Here is a 27245-nt window from a genome sequence, read left to right on the forward strand (position 1 = left end):
TTTATTATTATTATTATTATACAATTCAAGCCATGATTTTTATTTTTATCATATTCAGTCTAATATTTGTTTATGTCCATCTTTTCAGCGGTCCCTTATCAGCTACAAATCCAAAATGGTAATGAGGTCCATCCCTGAATTGCTGAATGACTCATCCAGCCACATCTCCATCGCTGTTCCCCGACACCTCAAGGAGGGCTCACCCCCACCATCATCGTCCTCTGACTCTGACGAAGATATTGACGAGCTGCCCTTCATTCCAATGCCACTCACCATGGAGTTCTCCGGATCAAGAATGTCTCTGAATGAGATCCCGGACGATCAGGAAGGCACAGGCAGGCCAAACGGCCCCATTGACAGACCAGGATCAGCAGTCGCTCATGGCCAACAGAAGATGGTGAGTGAAACCACTGGGAGAGAGAAAGAGGCTGGAGATTCCGCAGGTATAAGCCACACCAGGAAAAGGTCAACGCTAGAAAATGACAAGGGGTCTTCGGACGAGGAGGCTCCCGCAGAGTTGGTGCAAGTATCTGAGAAGGCAAGAAGGCCCTTGTGCAGAGGCTTGAGCTTAGAGTCAGATAAGCCAGAGGGAGGAACCAGAAGGGGGCCGCTGCGTAGAGGGGGCTCTGCCGACAGTGCACTGCTACTCCACCTCGTACCAGAAGAGGGCACAGAAGAGGAAACTCTGGAAAGGGGCCGGCGAGTCCTCAAAAAGACAGTATCCATGGAGCTGCCTAGGAGGAGCACAAGCCCAGGGCCTCTGAGTCAGGAGGACTATGCTCTCAAACTGGAGCTGATGCGGCAGAGGCTACTTCGAGGTGGCTCTGTAGACAAAAAGATGAGCGGCCTGCGAGGACCCCTGCTGGAGACGCTGGGCATGGACGATGGAAAGCAGCGGTTGTCACTGGAACGCTACTCACACGCCCCCCGCTTGGGGGTTCCCCCATTAACCAGGGCAGCTTCCAGCGACCAGCCTGGAGAAGACGAGCTCAAACCCAAATTGCTTCGCAAGAGCGCCTCCTTCAGTCAAGGAGATGCAGAGCCCATTCCTCTGCACAGACGGTCCGGGGAGCCACTGGAGATCCCGCAGATAGAGGAGCGAAGACTCAAGGAGGCCATATCCATGTCTGCTCTCACTGAGCCATTCAAGAATGACTCACGCCCTGTGACTCCCAGGGAACCTTCCCCTAAACTTCCCATACCAAGTCCAGAGCCTGGGGAACAGGAGACAACAACCAAGATGGAGGACAAAGAGATTAAGACTGTGGAATCCATTGGCAAAAGAATGGATGGCGTGTTCACAGACAGTAATGCAGACCAGAGATCGAACACAGGTGGTTTCTCAAAGAAGAACATGAGCATGTCAGAAGAAGCAATGATTGAACCAGAGTACGTGGATCTGAGGGAGCCTATCCCTACTTGGAGGGAGCCTAGCCCTCATGTGAGGGTTCTTACATTAGAGGAACCAATGGAAGAAGAGAAAGAAGAGATTGAGGAAAAAGAGACTGTTCCTGTAGATGATCCGAAAGCTAGAGAAGTTGAAGAAATACACAAAGAAGTACAAAAAGAAGTCAAAGAAGAAGAAGTGAAGGCACCAGTAAAATCTTCTGAGATGGTCATTACTACAAGCTCCATAAGGGTCACGCCAGCACCAGCATTTTCAAGGGCACCAGATAATGTTGTGACTCCCTTTCCACCTACGTACGTGGCTCCCTCTCCACCTGCCCTTACTGTACTCCCAGACGGTAGGACCTCTGCGTACGCTAGCATAATGCAAACCATCATGGTCCCCTCGCTTCAGCCCCTAGTTATCCCCCCATTAGCAGACTCCACCCCTGTAGTTGTTCCAGTCCTTGCACAAGCCCCATTTCCAGCACCAACATTAATACCCACATCTACTGTCCCTGACCCATCAAAGCCAGTAACTCTGCTATCTACACCAGGGGAACACCCTGCTGTCTTTTCAAGGGTAGCATCCCCCGAGCCAAAGGAAATGAGTCCACCCAAGGTTTCCCCATGCCCCACGCCCCAACATGAGCTCTCGCCAGGGGGACTAAACCTCCAGGACATTGCCTCAGAGGAAATATTCAAGGCACGCTTCAAAAAGCGTGACTCTTCCGTCATTCGAGGCCTGAAGCTTCTCAACTGGTCAAAGCCTGAGGAGAAACAAGTAGCCTCTTTGGACTCTGCCGAGTCAGGCGAAGATGTATACCGCCCTGGGCCTGTTGGAGCACCGCTTGAGTTTGTCCCCAGGAGACTGGAGGAGAAGTCCAAGTCGGTGCAGGATCTCCGCGAGGCCCAGAAGGATCAAGGTTTTATGAGAAGGCTCTCCATGCGCCTCAAGAGGACTCCGTCAGCCGAGCGCAAGGTAGAAAAGCCAAATGAGGAAGAACCGGTGGCTCCCAGGCGCCGGCTCTCCTGGGCTCTCCCCGGCCGAAGAGGATCCCATTCCCAGGAGAGAAAGGAAGTGGAGATGATGAGGATGGATGGGGGAATGGAAGCCGAGGTGGAACAGGAGGTCAAGGAGCCAAAGAAGCCAAACGAGTCGCCAGTCATGGCCATGCGCAGGAAGATCGAGTCGACGGTGTCCGGAATATCCATGAGGATCCGCAGTGCCTCGGAGGAGAGGAAGGTAGCAGCAGAGGAGAGGGAAGCCAACAAACCAGAGAGCAAGAAGACACCCCTGTTCTCTATTCTGCGCAGGTCGACTTCCGAGGGACGTAGCCTAAAGAATATGGCTGGACCCAGTGTCCCTCAGAACCAGCTGGGCTCTCAGTCGGGCATCGGAGCTTCCTCAGATTCCCTGGAGTCCATGTCCAGCGTCAAGTTGGAGACAGCATCAAAGGGTACGAGACTTCTACCAACATATAAATAAAATGTCTTTAGAATGAACATGTTCCCCCCTACACCTGAAAAGGTAATATGTTTAATTTGAAGATGATTACTGAGCATAATTAGACAAAACCAAACGCTACCAATTAACGCGTGTATTATCACTGTACAGAGACAATGTCACTATTCTGGAGTGGTACTAAAAATGTAATAAGAACCATACATTTTAACAATTATGCAAACCCTCCCACCCCCTTCCCCAACCAAACCTTTGTTCTTGCACACTGAGATACAAAACAAAAGTCAATCTTAGTAAACACACTTCCCTATGTGTGCTACCATCCCCTTTTTTCTTTGTTACTATTTCTGTTGATTTAACTTTGTTATGTTTGTTCCCTCTGGTAGGGGCAGAGGGCGAACGTAGGTCCCGATGGGACCGTTGGGGCCTAACCAGAGGCAGCAAGAGAGACAAGACGGTCTCGCAGCCTGATATCCCAACGGCTATTGCCAGAGAAAATGGCTCCCTACGCTCTCGCTCCTACTCCAGACTGGCATCTGGTAATACTTAAAGTCCCTCATTTCTTAAAGAGATTGTTCATCCAAATTTCCAGACCTGGTAATCTCAATTACATTTCAAAATAAGTATTCAGATATCTTTTATTTGAAATTAAAAGTAGTTTAATATAAGTAGTATAAATACACTTGGAAACTGTTTGAAAATACTCAAATACACTTCCATTCATTTAACCCATGTATTTGAAAATATATTGTATTTGAAATAAATATTTGAAAATACTTTTAAATACAATTTGCTAGACTATTTGGTTAAAAAAATAACCATTCAAAAGTTTTGGGCTTTGTATTTGAAAAGCATTTAAAATACCAGATACTCAAACAAACATGTATTTGAACCCAGGTCGGCAAAATTACAACATTTCATATTTGTTTCCTTACCCTAAAAGCACTCACTGGACAGGAAGAAACCGCAATCCATCATCATGTATCAAATTACCGGAGGGTTATGAGAATATTCAATCAACGTTCCACCAAACAATTTATTTTCAATCTCTTTTCTATTTTTAAATTAAATATACCTTTTGGTAACCCGCCTCACTCAATGTGACACGGATCCGCTATTTTTTTAGACCTTAGCTACTAGCTATTTAGTCATTGTTAGCCACTGCTACTTCTGCACAGGCACCAACCGTGTTTTTTTTTAGGCTGGACAATACCTACCAGCCTCGGACAGTTTTTCTCCACTACAATGCGGGTTACTGCCATAAACCTTGGACCATTACTCCTGATCATCACAGCTGGCTAGCTGCCACCGAGTGACCCAGCCTGAAGCTAGCCCTGAGCCAGGCCCACATCCTGGCCTACTCTGTGATCACCTGGTTACCCAGCCGAAGCCTCTCGGACACACCAAGAATCGACTACTCCACCGGATACTTGCCTTAAGCTCTGGACCTTTGCAGCAGATCATCGCTGTTAGCTAGCTGCTACCGAGTGGCTAACGCCCCTGCCCCGAAGCTTGCACCAGTTAGCTGCGAGCCAGGCGCTTCTCCCGGTTAGCAAACAAAATTACTAAAACAGCTCTTTCGCCATCTGGCCCGGACCCTTTGTTGACACCGCGCCGTACCACCACGACTGGTCCGCAAACGTAATTCCATCCTCTGTTCCCTCAACCGGCCATTGCCGGACATAGGAGCGGACGCTTCTCCTTACCCGGCCTGCTAACTTTAAATGCTGTGTCTCCCGCGTGGTAGCGTAGTAACGACTACCCTGCGGCTACCCTGTTCCATCTATTGCTGTTCACTGCTGGACTGTTCATTTATCACGGTACTCCATTTGGATAATTTTTTTTAGTTTGTCTATCGGCCCTATCCCCGAACTCAGGCCCCGTGTGTAGTTAACCAACCCACTCTGCCCATTCATCGCCATTTTACCTGTTGTTGTTCTTTTAGCTGATTAGCTGTTGTTGTCTTACCCATTGTTGTCTTCGCTAGCTCTCCCAATCAACACCTGTGATTGCTTTGTGCATTGCTTTATATCTCTCTCAAATGTCAATATGCCTTGTATACTGTTGTTTAGGATAGTTATCATTGTTTTAGTTTACAGTGGAGCCCCTAGTCCCACTCTACATGCCTCAGATTCATCCTTTGTCCCACTCCCCACACATGCGACGACCTCACCCCCCACACATGCAACGACCTCACCCAGTATAACCAGTACGTCCAGAGATGCAACCTCTCTTATCATCACTCAGTGCCTGGGCTTACCTCCACTGTACCCGCACCCCACCATACCCCTGTCTGCACATTATGCCCTGAATCTATTCTACCATGCTCAGAAATCTGCTCCTTTTATTCTCTGTCCCCATCGCACTAGGCGACCAGTTTTGATAGCCTTTAGCCGTACCCTCATCCTACTCCTCCTCTGTTACTCGGGTGATGTGGAGGTTAACACAGGCCCTGCGTGTCCCCAGGCACTTTCATTTGTTGACTTCTGTAATCGAAAAAGCCTTGGTTTCATGCATGTTAACATCAGAAGCCTCTTCCCTAAGTTTGTTTTACTCATTGCTTTAGCAGTGAGTAAAACCAACCCTGCCAACCCTGATGTCCTTGCCGTGTCTGAATCCTGGCTTAGGAAGGCCACCAAAAATTCTGAGATTTCCATAGCCAACTACAACATTTTCCGTCAAGATAGAACTGCTAAACGGGGAGGAGTTGCAATCTACTGCAGAGAAAGCTTGCAAAGTTCTGTCATACTTTCCAAGTCTATGCCCAAGCAGTTCGAGCTTCTAACTTTAAAAATACATCTCTCCAGAAATAAGTATCTCGCTGTTGCCGCCTGTTATAGACCCCCCTCAGCTCCCAGCTGTGCCCTGGACACCAAAGGTGAATATGATTGTCCCCCATCTATCTTCAGACTTTGTTGTGTTAGGTGACCTAAACTGGGATATGCTTAACACCCCGGCTGTCCTACAATCTAAGCTAGATGCCCTCAATCTCACACAAATCATCAAGGAACCCACCAGGGACAACCCTAAATCTGTAAACATGGGCACCCTCATAAATATTATCCTGACCAACTTGCCCTCCAAATACACCTCTGCTGTTTTCAACCAGGATCTCAGCGATCACTGCCTCATTGCCTGCATCTACTATGGGCCCGCGGTCAAACGACCACCCCTCATCACTGTCAAACGCTCCCTAAAATACTTCTGCGAGCAGGCCTTTTTAATCGACCTGGCCCGGGTATCCTGGAAGGATATTCACCTCACTTGGTCGTTCTTTAAAAGTAATTTCCTCACCATCTTAAATAAGCATGCCCCTTTCAAAAAATGTAGAACAGATATAGCCCTGGGTTCACTCCAGACCTGACTACCCTTGACCAGCACAAAACACATCCTGTGGCAGACTGCAATAGCATCGAATAGTCCCTGCAATATGCAACTGTTCAGGAAGTCAGGAACCAATACACACACTCAGTCAAGAAAGCAAAGGCTAGCTTTTTCAACCAGAAAATTGCATCCTGTAGCTCTAACTCCAAAAAGTTTTGGGACACTGTAATGTCCATGGAAAACAAGAGCACCTCCTCCCAGCTGCCCACTGCACTGAAGCTAGGAAACACTGTCACCACCGATAAATCTACGATAATATGAGAATTTCAATAAGCATTTCTCTACGGCTGGCCATGCTTTCCACCTGGCTACCCCAACCCCGGCCAACAGCTCTGCACCCCCCGCAGCAACTGGCCCAAGCCTCCCCAGCTTCTCCTTCACCCAAATCCAGATAGCAGATGTTCTGAAAGAGCTGCAAAAACCTGGACCCGTACAAATCAGCTGGGCTAGACAATCTGGACACTCTCTTTCAAAAATGATCCCCCGCCGTTGCTGCAACCCCTATTACCAGTCTGTTCAACCTCTTTTTCCTATCGTCCGAGATCCCTAAAGATTGGAAAGCTGTCTTCAAAGGGGGTGACACTCTAGACTCAAACTGTTATGAACGTATATACATCCTGCCCTGCCTCTCTAAAGTCTTTGAAAGCCAAGTTTATAAACAGATCACTGACCATTTCGAACCCCACCGTACCTTCTCTGCTGTGCATTCCGAGCTGGTCACGGGTGCACCTCAGCCACGCTCAAGGTCCTAAACGATATCATAACCGCCATCGACCTGACCAAGGCTTTCGACTGTCAATCATCACATTCTTATCGCCTTATAGCCTTGGATTCTCAATTGACTGCCTTGCCTGGTTCACCAACTACTTCACAGACAGAGTTCAGTGTGACAAATCGGAGGACCTGTTGTCCGGATCTCTGGCTGTCTCTATGGGGGTACCACAGGGTTCAATTCTCGGGCCGACGCGGTTCTCTGTAAATGTCAATGATGTCACTCTTGCTGCTGGTGATTCCTTGATCCACCTCTACGCAGACACCATTCTGTATACATCTGGCCCTTCTTTGGACACTGTGTTAACAAACCTCCAAACGAGCTTCAATGCCATACAACACACCTTCAGAGGCCTCCAACTGCTTTTAAATGCTAGTAAAACTAAATACATGCTTTTAAACCGTTCGCTGCCTGCACCTGCCCGCCCGCCTGACTGGCATCACTACCCTGGACGGTTCTGATCTAGAATATGTGGACAACTACAAATACCTAGGTGTCTGGCTAGACTGTAAACTCTCCTTCCAGAATCATATTTAACATTTCCAATCCAAAATAAAATCTAGAATCAGCATTCTATTTCGCAAGAAAGCCTCTTTCACTCACGCCGCCAAACTTACCCTAGTAAAACTGACTATCCTACCGATCCTTGACTTCGGTGAAGTCATCTACAAAATAGCTTCCAATACTTTACTCAGCAAACTGGATGCAGTCTATCACAGTGCCATCTGTCTTGTTACCATAGCCCCTTATACCACCCACCACCGCGACCTGTATGCTCTAGTCGGCTGGCCCTCGCTACATATTCGTCGCCAGACCCACTGGCTCAAGGTCATCTATAAGTCTATGCTAGGTAAAACTCTTCCTTATCTAATTTCACTGGTCACGATTACAACACCCACCCGTAGCACGAGCTCCAGCAGGTATGTCTCACTGGTCATCCCCAAAGACAACATCTACTTTGGTCGCCTTTCCTTCCAGTTCTCTGCTGCCAGTGACTGGAACAAATTGCAAAATTGCTGAAGCTGGAGACTTATATTTCCCTTACTAACTTTAAACATCAGCTATCTGAGCAGCTAACCGATCGCTGCAGTTGTACATAGTCCATCTGTAAATAGCCCACCCAATCTACCTACCTCATCCCCATATTGTTTTTATTTACTTTTCTGCTCTTTCGCAGACCAGTATCTCTACTTGCACATAATCATCTGCTCATTTATCACTCCAGTGTTAATCTGATAAATTGTAATTACTTCGCTACTATGGCCTATTTATTGCCTACCTCCTCACGCCATTTGCACTGTATATAGACTTTCTGTTTTTTTCTATTGTGTTATTGACTGTACGCTTGTGTATTCCCGTAACTATTTTCGTCCTCCTCTTCTGAGGAGGAGTAGGAAGGATCGGACCAATGCGCAGCGTCGTACGTGTTCATGATTTATTTAACGGAACACTGAAATACAAACTAAATTGGGGAAAACAGGCTACCTAAGTATGATTCTCAATCAACGATTGACAGCTGCCTCTGATTGAGAACCATACCAGGCCAAACACAGAAATACAACATAGAAAAAAGAAAATAGACTACCCACCCCAACTCACGCCTGACCAAACTAACACAAAGACATAATAAAGGATCTAAGGTCAGAAGGTGACAGTCCCCCCCAAAGGTGCGGACTCCGGCCGCAAAACCTAAACCTATAGGGGAGGGTCTGGGTGGGCGTCTGTCCGCGGTGGCGGCTCTGGCGCATGACGTGGACCCTACTCCATCATAGTCTTTGCCCGCTTCAGTGGCGCCTTTAGAGCGGCGACCCTCGCCGCCGACCTTGGACTGGGAACCCTTGCAGCGGGTCCCGAATAGATGGGAGACTCCGGCAGTGAAAGACGGGTCTGACAGCTCCTGACTGACGGGCGGCTCTGGCAGCTCCTGACTGAGGTGCGGCTCTGGCAGCTCCTGACTGACGGGCGGCTCTGGCAGCTCCTGACAGACAGCCGGTGCGTGGAGGAGGCACCGGATGGACCGGACCGTGGAGGCACACTGGAGGTCTCGAGCACCGAGCCTGCACAACCTGTCCTGGCTGGATACTCCCTGTAGCCCGGCCAGTGCTACGGGGTGAAACAGACAGCACTGGGCTGTGCTGGCGAACCGGGGACACCGTGCGTAGGGCTGGTGCCATATACCCCGGGCCGAGGAGACGCACTGGAGACCAGATGTGCTGAGCCTGCACAGTCTCAACTGGGAACCGATGCCCACTCTAGCCCGGGCCGATACGAGGCGCTGCGATGTAGAGCACCGGGCTATGCCTGCGCACTGGGGACACTGTGCGCCTCACGGCATAACACGGTGCCTGCCCGGTCCACCTCTCTCCACGCTAAGCACAGGGAGTTGGCTCAGGTCTCCTACATGACTTAGCCACACTCCCCGTGTGCCTCCCCCTCCCAATACATTTTTGGGGCTGCCTTGCCAGCCGCTTTCTTGTTGCCAACTCCATTCTCCTGTAACCTTCCTCGCACAGCTCCAGAGAATCACAGACGGGCTCCAGCACTCTCCCTGGGTCGACCGACCACCTTTCTACCTCCTCCCAAGTTGTCACATGGTCCAGATCTCACTGCCTCTCGTTACCACGCTGCTTGGTCCTTTGGTGGTGCGTGATTCTGTAAAGGTTGTCGTCTGGAGAAAGCGAGGAGGACCAAAGCGCAGAGTGGTACGTGTTCATGATTTATTTAAAGGAACACTGAAATACAAAACTACAACGTGAATAAACGAACAAAAACGAAACAGTCCTGTAAGGTGCAGAAAACACTAAACATAAAATAATCACCCACAACTAAAATGGGGAAAACAGGCTACCTAATTATGATTATCAATCAGAAACAACGATCGACAGCTGCCTCTGATTGAGAACCATACCAGGCCAAACACAGAAAAACAACATAGAAAAAAGAACATAGACTACCCACCCCAACTCATGCCTTGACCAAACTAACACAAAGACATAATAAAGGAACTAAGGTCAGAACGTGACAATTCCATGTGTAACACTGTGTTGTTGTTTGTGTCACACTGCTTTGCTTTATCTTGGCCAGGTCACAGTTGTAAATTAGAACTTGTTCTCAACTAGCTTACCTGGTTAAATAAAGGTGGAACATTAATATCTTATGTTCTGAGAACATGGCAACCATATTCTGTGTATGGTTGGTAGGACGTTAATGGAATATTCTCCTAACCCTCCGAGAACTGGACACATGAATGTTCTTGCAACGTTCCCATTAAACGTATTTAGAACATTCATATTTTAAGTTCTGAGAACATATTTGACATTAAGAGAATGTGTCTCATGGAAACATTCCTTGCACATCAATGGAGCATTCCAATAAAAATGTAATTTAAATACCTGAGACTCAAACTTCTTAGGGATCAAATCCCGTTAACGGGATCGATTTGACAACATGCGGTGAAATGGCAGAGCGACAAATTCAAATTAAATTACTATAAATATTAAACTTTCATGAAATCACACATGCAATACACCAAATGAAAGCTACACTTATTAATCCAGCCTATGTGTTAGATTTCAAAAAGGCTTTACGGTGAAAGCAAACCATGCTATTTTCTGAGGACAGCACCCCATCAAACAAACACAGACAATCATAATTCAACCCGCCAGGCCCGACACGAAACTCAGATATAACGATATAATTCATGCCTTACCTTTGACAAGCCTTTTCTGTTGGCACTCCAATATGTCCCATAAACATCACAAATGGTCCTTTTGTTCGATTAATTCCGTCGTTATATCCAAAATGTCCATTTATTTGGCGCGTTTGATCCAGAAAAACACTGGTTCCAATTCGCACAACATTTGCAGGACCATTTGTGATGTTTATGGGACATATTGGAGTGCCAACAGAAAAGGCTTGTCAAAGGTAAGGCATGAATTATATCGTTATATCTGAGTTTCGTGTCGGGCCTGGCGGGTTGAATTATGATTGTCTGTGTTTGTTTGATGGGGTGCTGTCCTCAGAAAATAGCACCTCCCTTCTCACCTAATTTGCTCACATTGTATATAGACTTGTTTATACTGTATTATTGACTGTATGTTTGTTTTACTCCATGTGTAACTCTGTGTCGTTGTATGTGTCGAACTGCTTTGCTTTATCTTGGCCAGGTCGCAATTGTAAATGAGAACTTACCTGGTTAAATAAAGGTGAAATAAATAAAATAAATAAAAACATGACTACAAAATATCTAATAAGTTACCTGTAATCTTTGTCCAAACATTTCAAACAACTTTCCAAATACAAATTTAGATATTTTTTTACGTAAATAATCGGTAAAATTTAAGATGGGATAAACTGCGTTCAATAGCGGATAAAATCCAAGTGGAGCAAGCTTTCAGGTCATGCGCCTCTAACAAACAGTACACTTCACTCGACCCTCGTTCTGAACTGCCCTACTTCTTCATTACGCAAAGGAAAAACATCAACCAATTTCTAAAGACTGTTGACATCCAGTGGAAGCGATAGGAACTGCAAGCAAGTGCCTTAGAAATCTAGATCCCCATAGAAAAGAGAGTGACCTCAAAAAAAGATTTTCCTCTGTCACGTCTGGAGGAAACCTGGCACCATCACTACAGTGAAGCATGTTGATAGCAGCATCATGCTGTGGGTATGTTTTTCAGCAGCATGGACTGGGAGACTAGTCAGGATCGAGGGAAAGATGAACAGAGCAAAGCACAGTTCCTTGATGAAAAACCTACGCCAGAACATTCGGGTCCTCAGACTGGGGCGAAGGTTTACCTTTCAACAGGACAATGACAAAGCACACATCCAAGACAATGCAGGAGTGGCTTTGGGACAAGTCTCTGAATGTCCTTGTGTGCCCAGCCAGAGCCCAGACTTAAACCCGATCAAACATCTCTGGAGAGACCTGAAAATAGCTGTGCAGCAACGCTCCCCATCCAACCTGACAGAGCTTGAGAGGACCTGCTCAGAAGAATGGGAAAAAACTCCCCAAATACTGGTGTGCCAAGCTTATAGTGTCATACCCAAGAAGACTCAATGCTGTAATCGCTGCCAAAGGTGCTTCAACAAAGTACTGAGTATATGATCTGAATACTTATGTAAATGTTATGTTTTATTTTATTTTTATACATATGCAAAAATGTCTAAAAACCTGTTTTTCCTTTGTCATTATGGAGTATTGTGTGTAGATTGATGAGAAAAGGGGGTCTGAATACTTTCCGAATGCACTGTAGCTTGCCAGTATGTAAACTCGCTTGTCAGTCTAAACAGCATGTTGATACTCACAGTTGTTGAAAGAGTCTAATTATCAAACAGTGAAAGACATATCAAGCGAAATTTTTTATGTGGTCCACAGAAATGCCTATTTTTTTTACTTCTTAAACCCATTCCCAATTTGTCTCTCCTCCAGACTTCCCTCCTGTGTTCCACATCAAGTTGAGGGACCACGTCCTGCTAGAGGGAGATCCCATCACCCTTAGCTGCCTCCCTGCTGGCAGCCCCCACCCACAAATTTCCTGGATGAAAGGTAATAACTTAATATAAGAGCAGAATGTAATATCAACCCCTGTAGTATCTTCAGAAAGCATTCAGACCCCTTGACGTTTTACACATTTGTTAAATTAGAGCCTTCATCTAAAAAAAAAAAAAAATTATTTCCCTAATCAATCTACAAATAATACCCCATAAAACTGAAATAGTACATTTAAATAAGTATTCAGTACCTTTACTCGGTACTTTGTTGAAGCAGTCTTCTTGAGTATGACGCTACAAGCTTGGCACACATGTATTTGGGGAGTTTCTCCCGTACTTCTCTGCAGATCCTCTCAAGCTCTGTCAGGTTGGATGGGGAGCATTACTGCACAGCTATTTTCAGGTCTCTCCAGAGATGATCGATCAGTTTTAAGTCTGGGCTCTGGCTGGGCCAGTCCAGGACATTCAGAGACTTGTCCCAACGCCACTCCTGCATTGCCTTAGCTGAGTGCTTAGGGTCGTTGTCCTGTTGGAAGGTCTGAGGTCCTGAGCGCTCTGAAGAAGGTTTTCATCAAGGATCTCTCTGTACTTTGCTCCGTTCATCTTTTCCTCGATCCTGACTTCCAGTCCCTGCCGCTAAAAAACATTTCCATGGGATGATTCTGCCACCACCATGCTTCACCATAGGGATGGTGCCAGGTTTCCTCCAGACCTGACACTTGGGATTCAGGCCAAAGAGTTCAGTCTTGGTTTCATCAGACCAGAGACATTTGTTTCTCATGGTCTGAGAGTCCTGAGGTGCCTCTGGACAAACTCCTAGTACGCTGTCATGTGCCTTTTACTGAGTAGTAGCTTTTATCTGGCCACTCTACCATAAATGCCTGTTAGGTGGATTGCTGCAGAGATGGTTGTCCTTCTGGAAGGTTTTCCCATCTCCACAGAGGAACTCTGGAGCTCTGTCAGAGTGACCATTGGGTTTTTGGTCACCTCCCTGACCAAGGCTCTTCTCCCCCGGTTGCTCATTTTGGCCGAGTGGCAAGCTCTAGGTAGAGTCTTGGTGGCTCCAAACTTATGGAGGGCACTGTGTTCGTGGGGAACTTCAATGCTGCAAAAATGTTTTGGTACCCTTCCCCAGATCTGTGCCTCGATGCAATCCTGTCTCAGAGCTCCTCTGACATGCATTGTCAACTGTGGGACCATATATAGGCAGGTATGTGCCTTTCCAAATCATGTCCAATCAATTGAATTTACCACAGGTGGACTCCAATCAAGTTGTAGAAATATCTCAAGGATGATCAATGGAAACAAGATTTACCTGAGCTCAATTTCAAGTCTCATAGCAAAGGGTCTGACTACTTACAGTATGTGAATAAGGTATTTCTGTTTTTATTTATTTTATTAATTTTAGAATAAGGCTGTAACGTAACAAAATGTGGAAAAGGTTGAAGGGTCTGAATACTTTCCGAATGCATTGTAAATGCATCATATTGCATTATAACTGTTGGCTTTAAGTTGACCTTTTCCTCCCATTTCAGATAAGAAGCCTCTGCAGATTGATGCCAGAATGAACATGATCTCCTGTCCGGATGGCAGGCAGCTGCTGATGATCATGACAACCACCAAGAAGGATGCAGGGCTATACGAGTGTGTGGCTACCAACCCTCTGGCTTCGGTCTCCAGCTCCTGTACTCTCTCCCTTGCTCGTAAGAGTCACACACCTCAGAGAGGGAAATAGAGGGAGAGGGAGAATTGTAGTTATTTTTTTTGTTGGTTTTCTAAATTACAGATTATCCTGCTCTATTATTTAGGTTTGGATAGACCCCTTGGTCAACTCCGTTGTTCGAATGAACCTATTCTAGTGCAAATTCCTTCCTAATTTTGTCACGTCAGAAAATGATACCCAATGAATTACCATCAACTTGATATTGATCTATCTTTAGACCAAATCTCTTGTAACTGAAAATCTTTTTTATTTAGGCCTAATCATTTGAAACACTTTTAGTGGTTTTGAATGAACAGGACTGAGTTGTACCTATACCTCTCTGCCCTTCTAGGGCTGCCCAATCATCCTGGGACTCCTGAGGTTCCCCAGCGCTATAAGAACACTGCCCTGGTCCTCTGGAGGCCATCAGACACTACAGCCCCCTGCACCTACTCTCTGGAGAGAAAAGCAGAGGGTGAGTCATGGTGTCACATACACTCACACATATAACTTCATTCGTATCATTTCAAAGTCTGAAGTTAAAGCCATACTGTCCAAATTCAGTTGTATCATACGCCAAATGTACACAGTCCAACACATTACCGCTCTGTTGCAGTCATTAGCAATATTGCAATGTTGTTCTGTTCAATCACTGATAGAAATACATTTACATTTAAAATTGTAATCATTTTATCAAGGCACAAGGCGAGACCCAAATGCAGACGCAGGAGGCAGATGGTTGGAGTCTTACAATGTTTATTCATCCAAAAGGAGTAGGCAAGAGAATGTTCGTGGACAGGCAAAAAGGTCAAAACCAGATCAGAGCCCAGGAGGTACAGAGTGGCAGAGAGGCTTGTAGTTAAGCGGGCAGAATAGTCAGGCAGGCGGGTACAAAGTCCAGAAACAGGTAAGGGTCAAAACCGGGAGGACTAGAAAAAGAAGAATGCAAAAAGCAGGAGAACGGGAAAAACGCTGGTTGACTTGGAAACATACAAGACGAACTGGCACAGAGAGACAGGAAACACAGGGATAAATACACTGGGGAAAATAAGCCACACCTGGAGGGGGTGGAGACAATCACAAGGACAGATGAAACAGATCAGGCCGTGACACATTTAGCAGACACTCTTATTCAGAGCGACTTACAGTTAGTTTAATCATCTTAAGATAGCTAAGTGGGGTTAAGTGCAAGGGGGATCAAGTGCAAGGGGGGGTCAAGTGCAAGTGCTGGTAAACATTTTACATTTTGTATTTAAGGTGAGGAGGTGGATTGTTTAAGATACTGTTTGAAGAGGTAGGGTTTCAGATGTTTTCAGGAGATGGGTAGGGACTCTGTTCTAGTTTCAGGGGGTAGCTGGCTCCACCATTGGGGTGCCAGGACAGAGAAGAGCTTGGACTGGGCTGAGCAGGAGCTGCCCCTTCAGTAGAGGGGGAGGGCCAAGAGACGTGAGATGGCTGAACGAAGTGCTCAGGTTGGGTTGTAGGGTTTGAGCATAGCATGAAGGTAGGGAGGCGCAGTTCCTCCTGCTGTTCCATAGGTAAGCAACATGGACTTGTAGTGGAAGCGATCTTTGACTGAAAGCCAGCGGAGTGTGCAGAGGAGCTGGGTGACACGAGATACATTTTTTTTAATGCAGTTTTATTATGCCAAGGATTCATTCAAAATAACTGCCTTCCGGGACCTTATTCTCTGACGATTGATTGAAATGTGTCTTTCTAAATGAAATATAAACATGAACACGTAAATGTATGTCTATGGTCTTTCTCCCCCCAGGTGAGAGTAACTGGCTCATCGTGGCCACTGGAGTGGCTGACTGTTACTACAATGTGGTAGACTTGCCAGGAAGGGGCACCTTCAGGTTTAGAGTGGCGTGTGTGAACAAGGCAGGCCAAGGACCATACAGTAACCTCTCAGAGTTAGTGTGCCTGGACGCCTCAGGTATGTGCTACTTTCTACTATGAAGACCTAACGGTAATACAGTATGTCATTATTATCATACATTTATTTTCCATTTGGTTTAAATGTCTGCACACATGTATGATGTACTAGGCACCTGGAGATTGACAAACTCCTGTAAACTCCTATACTTTCTCCATCAAATATGAATGTTTCCTAGCAAAGTCTTTTTCATAGAATTCTACGAGAGGGCTCACTCTCGTAAAACTAAGAACTGTATTATTCTGAATCAACAGCACCAACAAAATCCAGTGGATCAGTCGTTGTGAAGACAGTCCATGCAGCACCGGTTGTCAAAACGTCAGCAATTACCGTCCCCTCCATGAAGCCTGTGCCTAGTAAAGTGCCGACCCCAGCCCCATCTTTTTCCCCATCCACACAGACCCCATCCCCCTCTGCTGCTGCTCCTGCTCCTGCTGTACCAGGGGCCAAGTCTATTGCTTCTATCCCCGCTTTTAAACCTGTTGATTCCAAACCCTCAGTCCCTCAGACCCTAACCAGCGCTGCCTCCGCCCCCATTGTTACTAATGTGGCCCCATCCCATCGGGCCATCCCTGAGATCCAAATCCCGTCTCCAGTTCAGTCCACTCCTGCCCGGCCAAAGCCAAGACCACCATTAATATCAACGTCACAAAAACGTCACAGTCTCAACTGGGAACCGTAACCAAGCTCGCTCCTCCTATCGTTCTCCCCAAACCCCAGAGTCCCATCAATATCGTCTCGCCCATGACTAAGACCCCGCCCCCACCTGTGGCCCCTCCCACAGCCATTGGCAAACCCATTTCGTCTGTGCCCATGTATGCGCCAATACCGGCTACCACGGCACGCGTCATCCCACCATCCCCCTCCACCCCCATCTCACCCCCGGTGGTGCTGGTTTCCAGCATGAGTCCTGTAGGGGATGGTGGGGTTACACCCACACGTATGACCCCGTCTGGGCGGATGACCCCCTCCGGCACCCTGTCAGGACGGAAGACGCCCTTGGGCGGACGCCCTGGTGAGAGTTCCCTGCGCCAGGGAGTGCCCCAGAAACCGTACACCTTCATGGATGAGAAGGCCAGGTAAAGAATGTAAAAAGTAATGTCCACAATGCTCCCACAGTGTTATGCTCAGGGATATTTTAGACACAGCGTTTCCCTCTAGACTGTCTATCCATAACTGTGTTATTACACTGAACAAAAATGCAACATGCAACAATTTAAAAGATTTTACCGAGTTTCTGTTCATATAAGGAAATCAATAAATTGAAATAAATTAATAAGGCCGTGATCTATGGATTTCACATGACTGGGAATACAGATATGCCTCTGTTGGTCACAGATACAATACATGACCAAAAGTATGTGTTTGTCGAACATCTCATTCCAAAATCATGGGCATTAATATGGAGTTGGTCTCCCCTTTGCTGCTATAACAGCCTCCACTCTTCTGGGAAGGCTTTCCACTAGATGTTGGAACATTGCTGCAGGGACTTGCTTCCATTCAGCCACAAGACCATTATTTAGGTCGGGCACTGATGTTGGGCGATTAGGCGTGGCTCGCAGCCGGCGTTACAATTCATCCCAAAGTTGTTCGATGAAGGTGTGGTCAGGGCTCTGTGCAGGCTAGTCAAGTTCTTCCACACCAATCTCAACAAAACATTTCTGTATAGACCTTGCTTTGTGCAAGGGGGCATTGTCATGCTGAAATAGGAAAGGGCCTTCCCCAAACTGTTGCCCCAATGTTGGAAGCACAGAATCGTCTAGAATGTCATTGTATGCTGTAGCGTTAAGATTTCCCTTCAATGGACCTAAGGGGCCTAGCCCGAACCATGAAAAACAGCCCCAGAACATTATTCCTCCTGAACCAAACTTTACAGTTGACACTATGCATTCGGGCAGGTAGCGTTCTCCTCATCCACCAAACCCAGATTCATCTGTCGGACTGCCAGATGGTGAAGCGTGATTCATCACGCCAAAGAATGTGTTTCCACTGCTCCAGATTCCAATGGCGGCAAGCTTTACACCACTCCAACTGACGCTTGGTCGTTGCGCATGGTGATCTTAGGCTCGTGTAAGGCTGGCCGGCCACGGAAACCCATTTCATTAATCTCCCAACGAACCGTTCTTGTGCTGACGTTGCTTCTTGTTTGACAGTTTGTGCAGAAATTCTTCAGTTGTGCCATCCCACAGTTTCATCAGCTGTCTGGATGTCTGGTCTCAGACGATCCCACAGGTGAAGGAGCCAAATGTGGACGTCCTGGGCTGGCATGGTTACGCGTGGTCTGCGGTTGTGAGGCCGGTTTGGCGTACTGCCAAATTCTTTAAAAAGACGTTTGAGGCGGCTTATGGTAGAGAAATTAACATTGAATTCTTTGGCAAGAACTCTGGTGGACTGTCCTGCCTGCCAATTCCACGCTCCCTCAAAACTTTAGACATATGTGGCATTGTGTTGTGTGACAAAACTACACATTTTAGTGGCCTTTTATTGTCCCCAGCATAATACATTTTAGCACAGAATCTGAAAAAAAAGTTTTCTAGGATTATTTTATTTCATGAAACATGGGACGGACACTTTACATGTTGCATTTATATTTTTGGTCAGTATATTATTATTATTATTATCAAACACTATTATTATTATTTATTATTATTATTTATTATATAATGCATTTCCCTGGAAATCTACCTCTAATTCAATGTCTAATTATGTTAGAATTACTTTTGAGTCTGTTGTAATGTTGATACATTTAGAGAGACATCATACAGTCTATTATAAGCCTTATTTTACAACATTTGAATGGTTTGTATACAGTTATACTTGCTGGCTTTTTTTGAAGTGTCAACTCAAGGTTGTCTCTTTGTTTGTCTTAAAGGGGCCGCTTTGGCGTGATCCGAGAGTGTAGAGAGAACGCCACGGGCAACCTGTTCATGGCTAAGATTGTGCCCTACGAGGCAGACAATAAACAGACAGTGCTGCAGGAGTACGACATCCTCAAGTCCCTCCACCACGACAAGATCATGGCTCTGCACGAGGCTTACGTCACGCCCCGCTACCTAGTGCTCATCTCGGAGTGCTGCAGTGGAAAAGAGCTCCTCTACAGCCTCATCGACAGGTCAGACAGCACATGTTCTTATGTGTACCTACTAATGGAAATAACTATCTTATTTCTGTTATACGATTTTGTATGTGATGATTACTTTTGCTCTGTATAGTATCCCTGGGCCAGGGTTGGGGTCAATTCCATTGGATTTCTTTGTTGAAAAGCTATTTATCTTCAAGGACAGCTTTGGAAATGAGTGTTTCTATTACTGTTTTAAAGGGCTATAGTCAGGGGATGCAATGCAAATCTTGTGGTATTCTTTTTTTACCCAAATAAATTCAATTCAAGTCAAATCAAAAGAAATTGGATTTCAGTTTACTTTCTCAATTGATGGAATTGACCTCAACACTTTCACCCTTTGTTGGAGGTCATAAGGTGAATGCACCAATTTGTAAGTCGCTCTGGATAAGAGCGTCTGCTAAATGACTTAAATGTAAATGTAATGTAAATGTTGTCCCCCTAGATTCCGCTACTCAGAGGATGACGTGGTGGGCTACATCGTTCAGGTCCTGCAGGGTTTGGATTACCTGCACAACCGCCGCATCCTGCACTTAGACATCAAGCCGGAGAACATCATCATCACCTACATGAACGTAGTGAAGATCATTGACTTTGGCAGCGCCCAGACCTTTAACCCACTCTTCCTCAAGCAGTTCAGTCCACCTGTTGGAACTCTGGAGTATATGTGTAAGTCATGAGAATGATCTAAATCGGTGTCTCTCAACCCCATCCTAAGGGTTGAAACTTAGGGGGTGAAAAATGTTGTTCTTGCCTGGCGCTAACATACCTGATTCAACTTATCAATCAAATATGTATAATAGGGAATCCTCGTGTATAATAATATGTATTAATGTGATAGTTTTTAAACCTGGGCAATCTGAACAGGGAATTTCAACCATATCAAAATGTGTTCTGTGCAGAAAATGCTCTGTAGCCAATCGGTCTGTCTCTGTGGCACAATGTAGACACAGACGGTAAGGGATGGCTCATAATACCATGTGCAGATGAACCGACTGAGCGATGAACAGATTGTGATTGTGATCAATTAATCATGTGTTAATACCAGGTACAGTATGTGAACACACGCTAGTTGTGCCACTTTATGTGTCCTGAATACCTCAAAGTTCTCACACTAACCTTTCCCTAACCTGTTCTCTTTTTCCTAACCTTTCCCTAAAGCGCCTGAGATGTTGAAAGGGGATGTGGTGGGCCCTCCGGCTGACATTTGGAGTGTAGGCGTGTTGACCTTCATCATGTGAGTATGGCCAAGGCTTTGGGCCAATGTCATTTGAACTCATTTGAAATTTAAGCCAAATCCCAGTTCATTCAAGTACCATTCATGAGTTGCAATTTGTCCCTATACAGTTCTGTTATTTTAAGTGCTCTGACCTGTATGTTTATTTCAAACCTATTTAAAAACCCATTTCAAACGTTTTCAGGCTAAGCGGAAGGTCGCCCTTCATGGATTATGATCCACAGGAGGCTGAAGCCAGAATCTTGGCAGCCAAGTTTGACTTGGGCAAACTGTACCAGAATGTGTCTCAAAGTGCCTCTCTGTTTTTAAAGAAGATCCTGTGTAGCTACCCTTGGTAAGTGCAGCTGATAATTAATACCAATTAAGTGCTCTTTTCTTTAGATGAATTGGTCCATTGATTATATTATCTACTGTCTGCACTGACCCTGGTTGTAACCTCTGTTTCAGGGCCCGTCCTTCCATCAAGGACTGCTACAACAACTCATGGCTCCAGGATGCCTACCTGATGCGGCTGCGGCGGCAGACCCTCACCTTCACTACCACGCGCCTCAAGGAATACCTGGACGAACAGCAGAGCCTGCGGGTGGGGGTGGCCACCAAGCACAAGGTCCTTCTCCGGTCATACCAGAGCTCGCCCCAGTCACCCACCAGCCCTATACCCCCTTTGCCCATGACACCGGTCACACAGTGAGCACGGCTTCATATGTCAAATGCATGAAGACAGGAGCTGTTGCCTGAGAGGAGGTACGCAATCTAAACGAGGCAGGTCTTAGGACCGAGCTCCCTAACTTGGTGAGATGAGGTGTGACTTTGACCTTTTCAGCCAAATGGACATAAAATCACAAAATCCAGCACTGGTTCTGAATATTGAGGACCTAACCTCTGCCTCCACCAGAAAGTCCCTATACTAAGCCTACAGGAAGCCACACATTTTTTGTCTTGCAATGAGACAATCCCACAATGTGTCTTTGTGTATTTCATGGGGTGATACATGTTTCTCAAGGACTGGATGCCAGCTCAAAGTTCCAAACCTCTGCTCTCTTTTTTTATGTTAACAATCTCACAAAGTTTTCATCTGATCCTCTTGTATCCATGTACATCAACCAGATATCTTCTCGAAACATCTAGTGCATGTGTGATTTTATCTTTCCCTAGGATAATGACATTTGTGGAGATTATGTCTCTTCTAAGCAATTTTTTATTAACAAAGCGACACTACTGATAACATCTTTTACCCATGATTTTGGGTGCTACGGTATGCACAGCATAGTGCTCAGTGTCATTTTCTATCTCTGATCATCAGAATGTTCTTGAAAACATGAGACGTAATTAATGCATTGAGAAATAATTGTTAGCTAAATGGTCGAGGCAAGATCAGCAAGAGCTACCAGAACAGTGAACAACCAATCAATGCAAATCATGGAGTAGGACATATATAAATATTCTGAAAGGCATTCTGATTTGGCCCGTTGAGTCATTGTCATTATATATTACTATGTCAATGGCTACATTTTCCTATAGTTCCCATAATTCATGGACATTGCAGAGGATTTGTGTATACCAAGTCTGTGTATACAAAGGCTGCTTTGAACTCCAGTACCTTAGATTCACATTAGCTGAGGGTGTCTTGAGTCACAGGGTATAATGTAGCTTACAAATGCCCTTACTAGAGTTCAGATTGAACATTTTGACAAATTACATTGTAAAATGTGAATGGGTAGAGGGAGTGATGAGTGGCTTAATCTACAGTTAAACAGGACCTCTTTGTAAGAATATAAATTAGTACACAGATAATACAAGTTCCCACTTTTAAATCAGGATGATGCTTGGAGAAAGAATGTATCTTTGTTTTGGGGTTATTGCCATATTTGAAAAATAAATGTGTGTAGGTGCATGTCAGTCACATCCACGCAGATGAAGAAAGTGTGAACGTTTCATAAACATTTGAGAATTTAGTTATTTGATTCTGTTTTGATATCTTCATCATCCAACATCGAAACAGTATAATAAAAGAGATATAATAGTATAGATATGATATATATTTATTGTGGTATAGTCAGGAAGTGATGCGGCAAATGAGTGTCATGAAGTTGATTTTTACTTTACATTGTATTTCAGTTTTTAAATCAGCAGTTTGTTAACAATTAAGTATTTCAGCAGGATTCTTGTAGTTGAATACCATTGTCAAGTATGATATTAGTTTGATGCCTGCCCTGTGTGTCATATCATGCAGTTTTGTATACAATTATGATATGCCCAATTTCTTGGATGACAGGAGTACTTGGGGTAAATCTACAAAATGGATTAAGAATATATTTCAATGGATTGTGAAGACCATATTAACATTTAAAAATAGAGAGAGTGAATATTGATGTATGAATACAAGGAAGGAATGTGCAAGACACCTCCAGTACGTTAAGAAGTAAAGTAATTGCAAATTATTATGGAATGGAACTGTTTGCAAGGTTGGTAATGATAAAGTTAATAGTTTTGTACCAAAGTAAGATACCTTGAATTATTGCAGTGTCCCAGGTAATGCACAATGAAACACAAACGTTTGCTTTGTATGTTGAGAATCAATATTAGCTTTAATTAAATAATTAGATATTCAGGGGGGTATTATGATACTGGATGGCTTTGTGTGTGTGTGCGTTTATTTATTTATTCATTGATTGAGCAATTCAGCTTGGGCCTAGTTTAAATCAGATCAAGCATTAAGCGGAGATAGCCGACACCCTAGCTGATGTTTTGGCAGTGTCGGAGGTGAAACTGCATTGGAGCTGTCAAATCATTGTCCCGAAAATACACCCATGAGAAAGTGTACGCTATATAAGTGATAATGCCCTAGAAGCTGGTATTTGGAGGATATATTGACACGGGTGTTGTTAGGCCCAAGACAAAGTCAAGGGCCGGCAAACCGTGCCAATATATCCTCCAAACACCGGCTTTGAGTGCATTATCACTTTTATACAACAGGTTACCAACATACTCAAATAATGATTCAGATTTTTCATTAAAGACCTTATTTCGATGATTGTATTCATACTATTTCATCCTTCCACAAGATATAGTCCCGACACAAATCTATGGTTGTTATTCCAGCCGGCTGGTCGTTTGTTCTATCGGTTCAGTTGCCAGAGACGGGACCCAGTCGTTCCGTGTTTTTGTTCTGTATCTACGGACGCGAGCCAGTTATTCGTTCTAAATATTCCGTTGCCAGGTTCTTATCCCTTGCTTTATAGCTAGCCAACTACGGATAACTTAGTCACGTCAAAAAGTGCAGCCAGAATAACAGCGAATTAGCTGCATTTGCATTTGTTTAAGCTGTTTTCTAGTGACAGTTATTTGGATACATCCATAACAATGAGCTAATGAGGCACGATTTTGCCTGGCATAGAAAATATACTCTCTCGTTAGGACACTGTTGTTCAGAGGAGCTAGCCAACAACACAGCTAGCACAATCACTTCAAACTGTTGGAAGTTGGAAAGACTGCAAACTAGCTGCACTTCATTTTGTTTGACCTTTTAACAATTTACATTTCTTTGTATATATCCATAAACATTTTCCCAGATGATTCGTGATTTCGACTGGATGAGAAACGCTGTCTGCATGCTGTATCGTCCCGACTCCCGACACGATCATTACTATGGGACAGCTGGAGATCGAATTTGAATATTGAAACTAAATGTTAGTCTAAAAGAAATGTGAGATAATGTCGAGATGCTATTTATAGTGGAGATCAAGTTTAGAAATTGCTTGGCTGGGCTGATGAGATAGTGGATTGCACAGTCAGATCAAAAAGAGTAAATAGGCATTTTAATGTCATAGATTTAGCCGGTGGGAATTTATGGAACAGACACAGGCTGGAATGCAGTTTTAACCAATCAGCATTCAGGATTAGACCCACCCACTGTATAAATGGAAATAATGACTCTCAAATTGAAAAACATTCAATTAAATCATGAGGATTTCGATCAGCCTAATCGAGGTATAGATTGCATCTGACATTCCAGTGTTAGAAGTTGTAAACAAGGCTGCATGGGATTTCTCGTAATGCAACTCCGTGCAGCCAATGGCAATGCCCGCTTTAGGTATAATGCTAGGAGCCACTTGTGGATTTGACAGCTCTAATGCAGTTCCACCTCTGACACTGCCAAAACAACCGCTATGATTGAATAGAGCCCTTGATGCGGCTCTTAACCTTCTTTGTTCTGTGGAATCTCTCTGAATCTGGCATGGAATAGCTACGAATAATAATAAAGAACATACATCTTAAACCCATTAGTTTCAGTTTGTGTTATTTCAATTGAGTTTTGAGTTGTGTCTTTGTTGATCACATTTAAAAAGCACCCATATGAGCAAAATTCTTTTATTTGGAATGTTTACATAATGAATTTGAGTTTGGGGGGCAAATATTATTAAATATTAAAGGTTTAAACCTCACTAAAAGCTTCACTCATACATAAATTATACTTTAAACCCAAAATGGTTCTCCAGTAGATTATTAAGAAAGTCTCATCCTTTGTTCAAAAATGGCCATTTTGACTTTATAGAGATGACAACTTCTCATTTCAGACTAATTGAAAAATAAAATGTTGTATACATTTTTGCCCTTTCTTAAACAAGCCTTACAAAGCTGGTTACAATTTCATTTTTATCCTCCAGAAAATATAGAAAAAATATATGTGATGAATGATGAATACATTTGCATAACACAACCAACCAACAGTAACTCCTGTTCAGACTATCCTATCCAATCAATCAGCCAGTCGTTATGATATGGGGGGTAGTTTAATGTTAGCACACAGTTAAGCGCCACTCTGCCAGGATGCACCTCCACACTCCATCCCCAGGTGGCAGCACCAACCGAGTCCAAGCGCTTAGCCAAGCCTTTATTTGCACACAAGTGTGAGTAATTAGGATTGAGATCGACTTCCTCATAAGAAATCGTTAAGCACTGTATGAATTTAAGACTTTCCAAGCTGATGAAATGGCCAGAACGAGATGCATGTTAGGAGAAGTACAATGTTATCATAAGGAGACATAGAATTCAGATGAGGAATGGAGGGGATGCAGAGGAGGCCGAAGAGAGAGGAGGAGGGTCAGCTTGAGTCGGCTAAACATTTTCAGGAAAAAAGGGAGATGGTTTAATGAAGAAGAATGGTAGAAAGTGTAAGCAGAGTGAGCTGTATGCCAGATCGAGGTCTGGAGGAGGGCATATAAGTGAATGAGGGCAAATTATCAGAGGTGGTAGGTGTGGTGAAGTCCTTGGAGACAGGTTTGCACCGGTGGTCAGGATAAAGATGAGTCTGTGACAGTAGAAGTGACATTTTTGGAGAAAGTGGACCCCTGCATTTTGGCTGATCCATTTGTGATTTCAGGGTGGGTGAAAATGAGTTTGATGCTGTGGAATCGGTGATGGTAACCCAAAAGTGGACTTGTGATAATTGTTTGTGATTCTGCTGGTTAAAGGGAGCCGGCGCTTTGCGCCAAACGAATTGGGGCAAGACAAGGGCATAATTGAAAGGTGAGATTACTGGGATAGCAGTAAATCTTAAAGTGGACCAACTGAAGGGAAAGATTTCCGATGTTTGTGATGCTCGTCATTTGGTGCGACGCAGGCAGGGTGGCGTGAGTGGTGAAACAGAAGAGTCATTGTCTGTTCTTTTAAGTTTTGGTGTTGAGTCTCTGCCGAACAAAGTGATGTTAGGATATTTCAGTTATCCCGTACGAGCTTATATGCCGAATACATTACTGTACGAGGTTACAGGTGTCAAGCTTCTGGGCATGTGGCAGCAGTGTGTAGGGAGGTTCCTGGTGTCTAAGGCACTGCATCGCAGTGCTAGAGGCGTTACTACAGACCCAGGTTCATTCCTAGGATGTGCCACAACTGGCCGTGGCCAGGAGTCCCATAGTAAGAGACACAATTTGCCTAGCATCGTCCAGGGTAAGGGAGGGTTTGGCCGGGAGGGCTTTACTTGGCTCATTGAGGCGGGCCGGGTGCCTGCAGGCTGACCCTGGTCGCAAGTTGAACAGTGTTTCTTCATGTACATTGGTGCAGCTGGCTTCCGGGTTAAGTTGGAGGATGTTCAAGAGCGTGGTTAGGTGTGTCTTGTTTCGGAGGACGCATGACTCTACCTTCACCTCTACTGAGCCCGTTGGGGAGTTGCAGCGATGAGATAAGATCAAAAAAGGGTAATTATAATAATTTTAAAAAATTACAACTACATTGAGAGCATTTTGACTGGCTGCATCACTGCTCGGTATGGCCACTGTTTGGCATCCGACTGCAAGGCGCTACAGAGGGTAGTGTGTACGGCCCAATATATCACTGGGGCCGATTTCCCTGCCATCCAGGACCTCTATACCAGGTGGTGTCAGAGGAAGGCCCTAAAAATTGTCAGATTACAGCCACCGAACTCATAGACTGTTCTCTCTGTTCCCACACAGCAAGTCAGAAGCCAACAGGACCCTGAACAGCTTCTACTCTCAAGCTATAAGACTGATAAATAATAGCTACCTGGAATATCTGCATTGACCTTTTTTTGCACTGATCTCTTTTGACTCATCACATAAACTGCTGTTTATTATCTACCTCAACCCCTGCACACCAACGCTAGTGCAGTAGTGAGTGCATTCATTTTCTTATTTGTTCATACTTGTCCCCCATGGGAATTGAACCGACATCCCTGGCATTGCAAGTTCCATGCTCTACCAACTGAACCACTCAGGACAGAAATTATTATA

General features: G+C 44.8%; 1 protein-coding gene across 1 annotated transcript in view; it reads left to right on the forward strand.

Annotated features, from left to right (window-relative positions):
- The window catches only part of LOC115107590 (striated muscle preferentially expressed protein kinase-like), a 138175-nt gene extending 113396 nt beyond the window's left edge, over nt 1-24779 (forward strand). The window contains 13 exon segments of the mRNA XM_029631020.2: nt 89-2846; nt 3238-3390; nt 12439-12555; nt 14036-14203; nt 14555-14677; nt 15977-16141; nt 16396-16749; nt 16752-17220; nt 19014-19253; nt 19705-19928; nt 20421-20496; nt 20681-20830; nt 20944-24779. Coding sequence (XP_029486880.2) covers nt 89-2846; nt 3238-3390; nt 12439-12555; nt 14036-14203; nt 14555-14677; nt 15977-16141; nt 16396-16749; nt 16752-17220; nt 19014-19253; nt 19705-19928; nt 20421-20496; nt 20681-20830; nt 20944-21187 — 5241 coding nt within the window. The 3' untranslated portion in view covers nt 21188-24779.
- The last annotated feature ends 2466 nt before the right edge of the window (nt 24780-27245 follow it).

This window comes from Oncorhynchus nerka, linkage group LG3 (genome assembly GCF_034236695.1).
Source record: "Oncorhynchus nerka isolate Pitt River linkage group LG3, Oner_Uvic_2.0, whole genome shotgun sequence".
NCBI lineage: Eukaryota > Metazoa > Chordata > Actinopteri > Salmoniformes > Salmonidae > Oncorhynchus > Oncorhynchus nerka.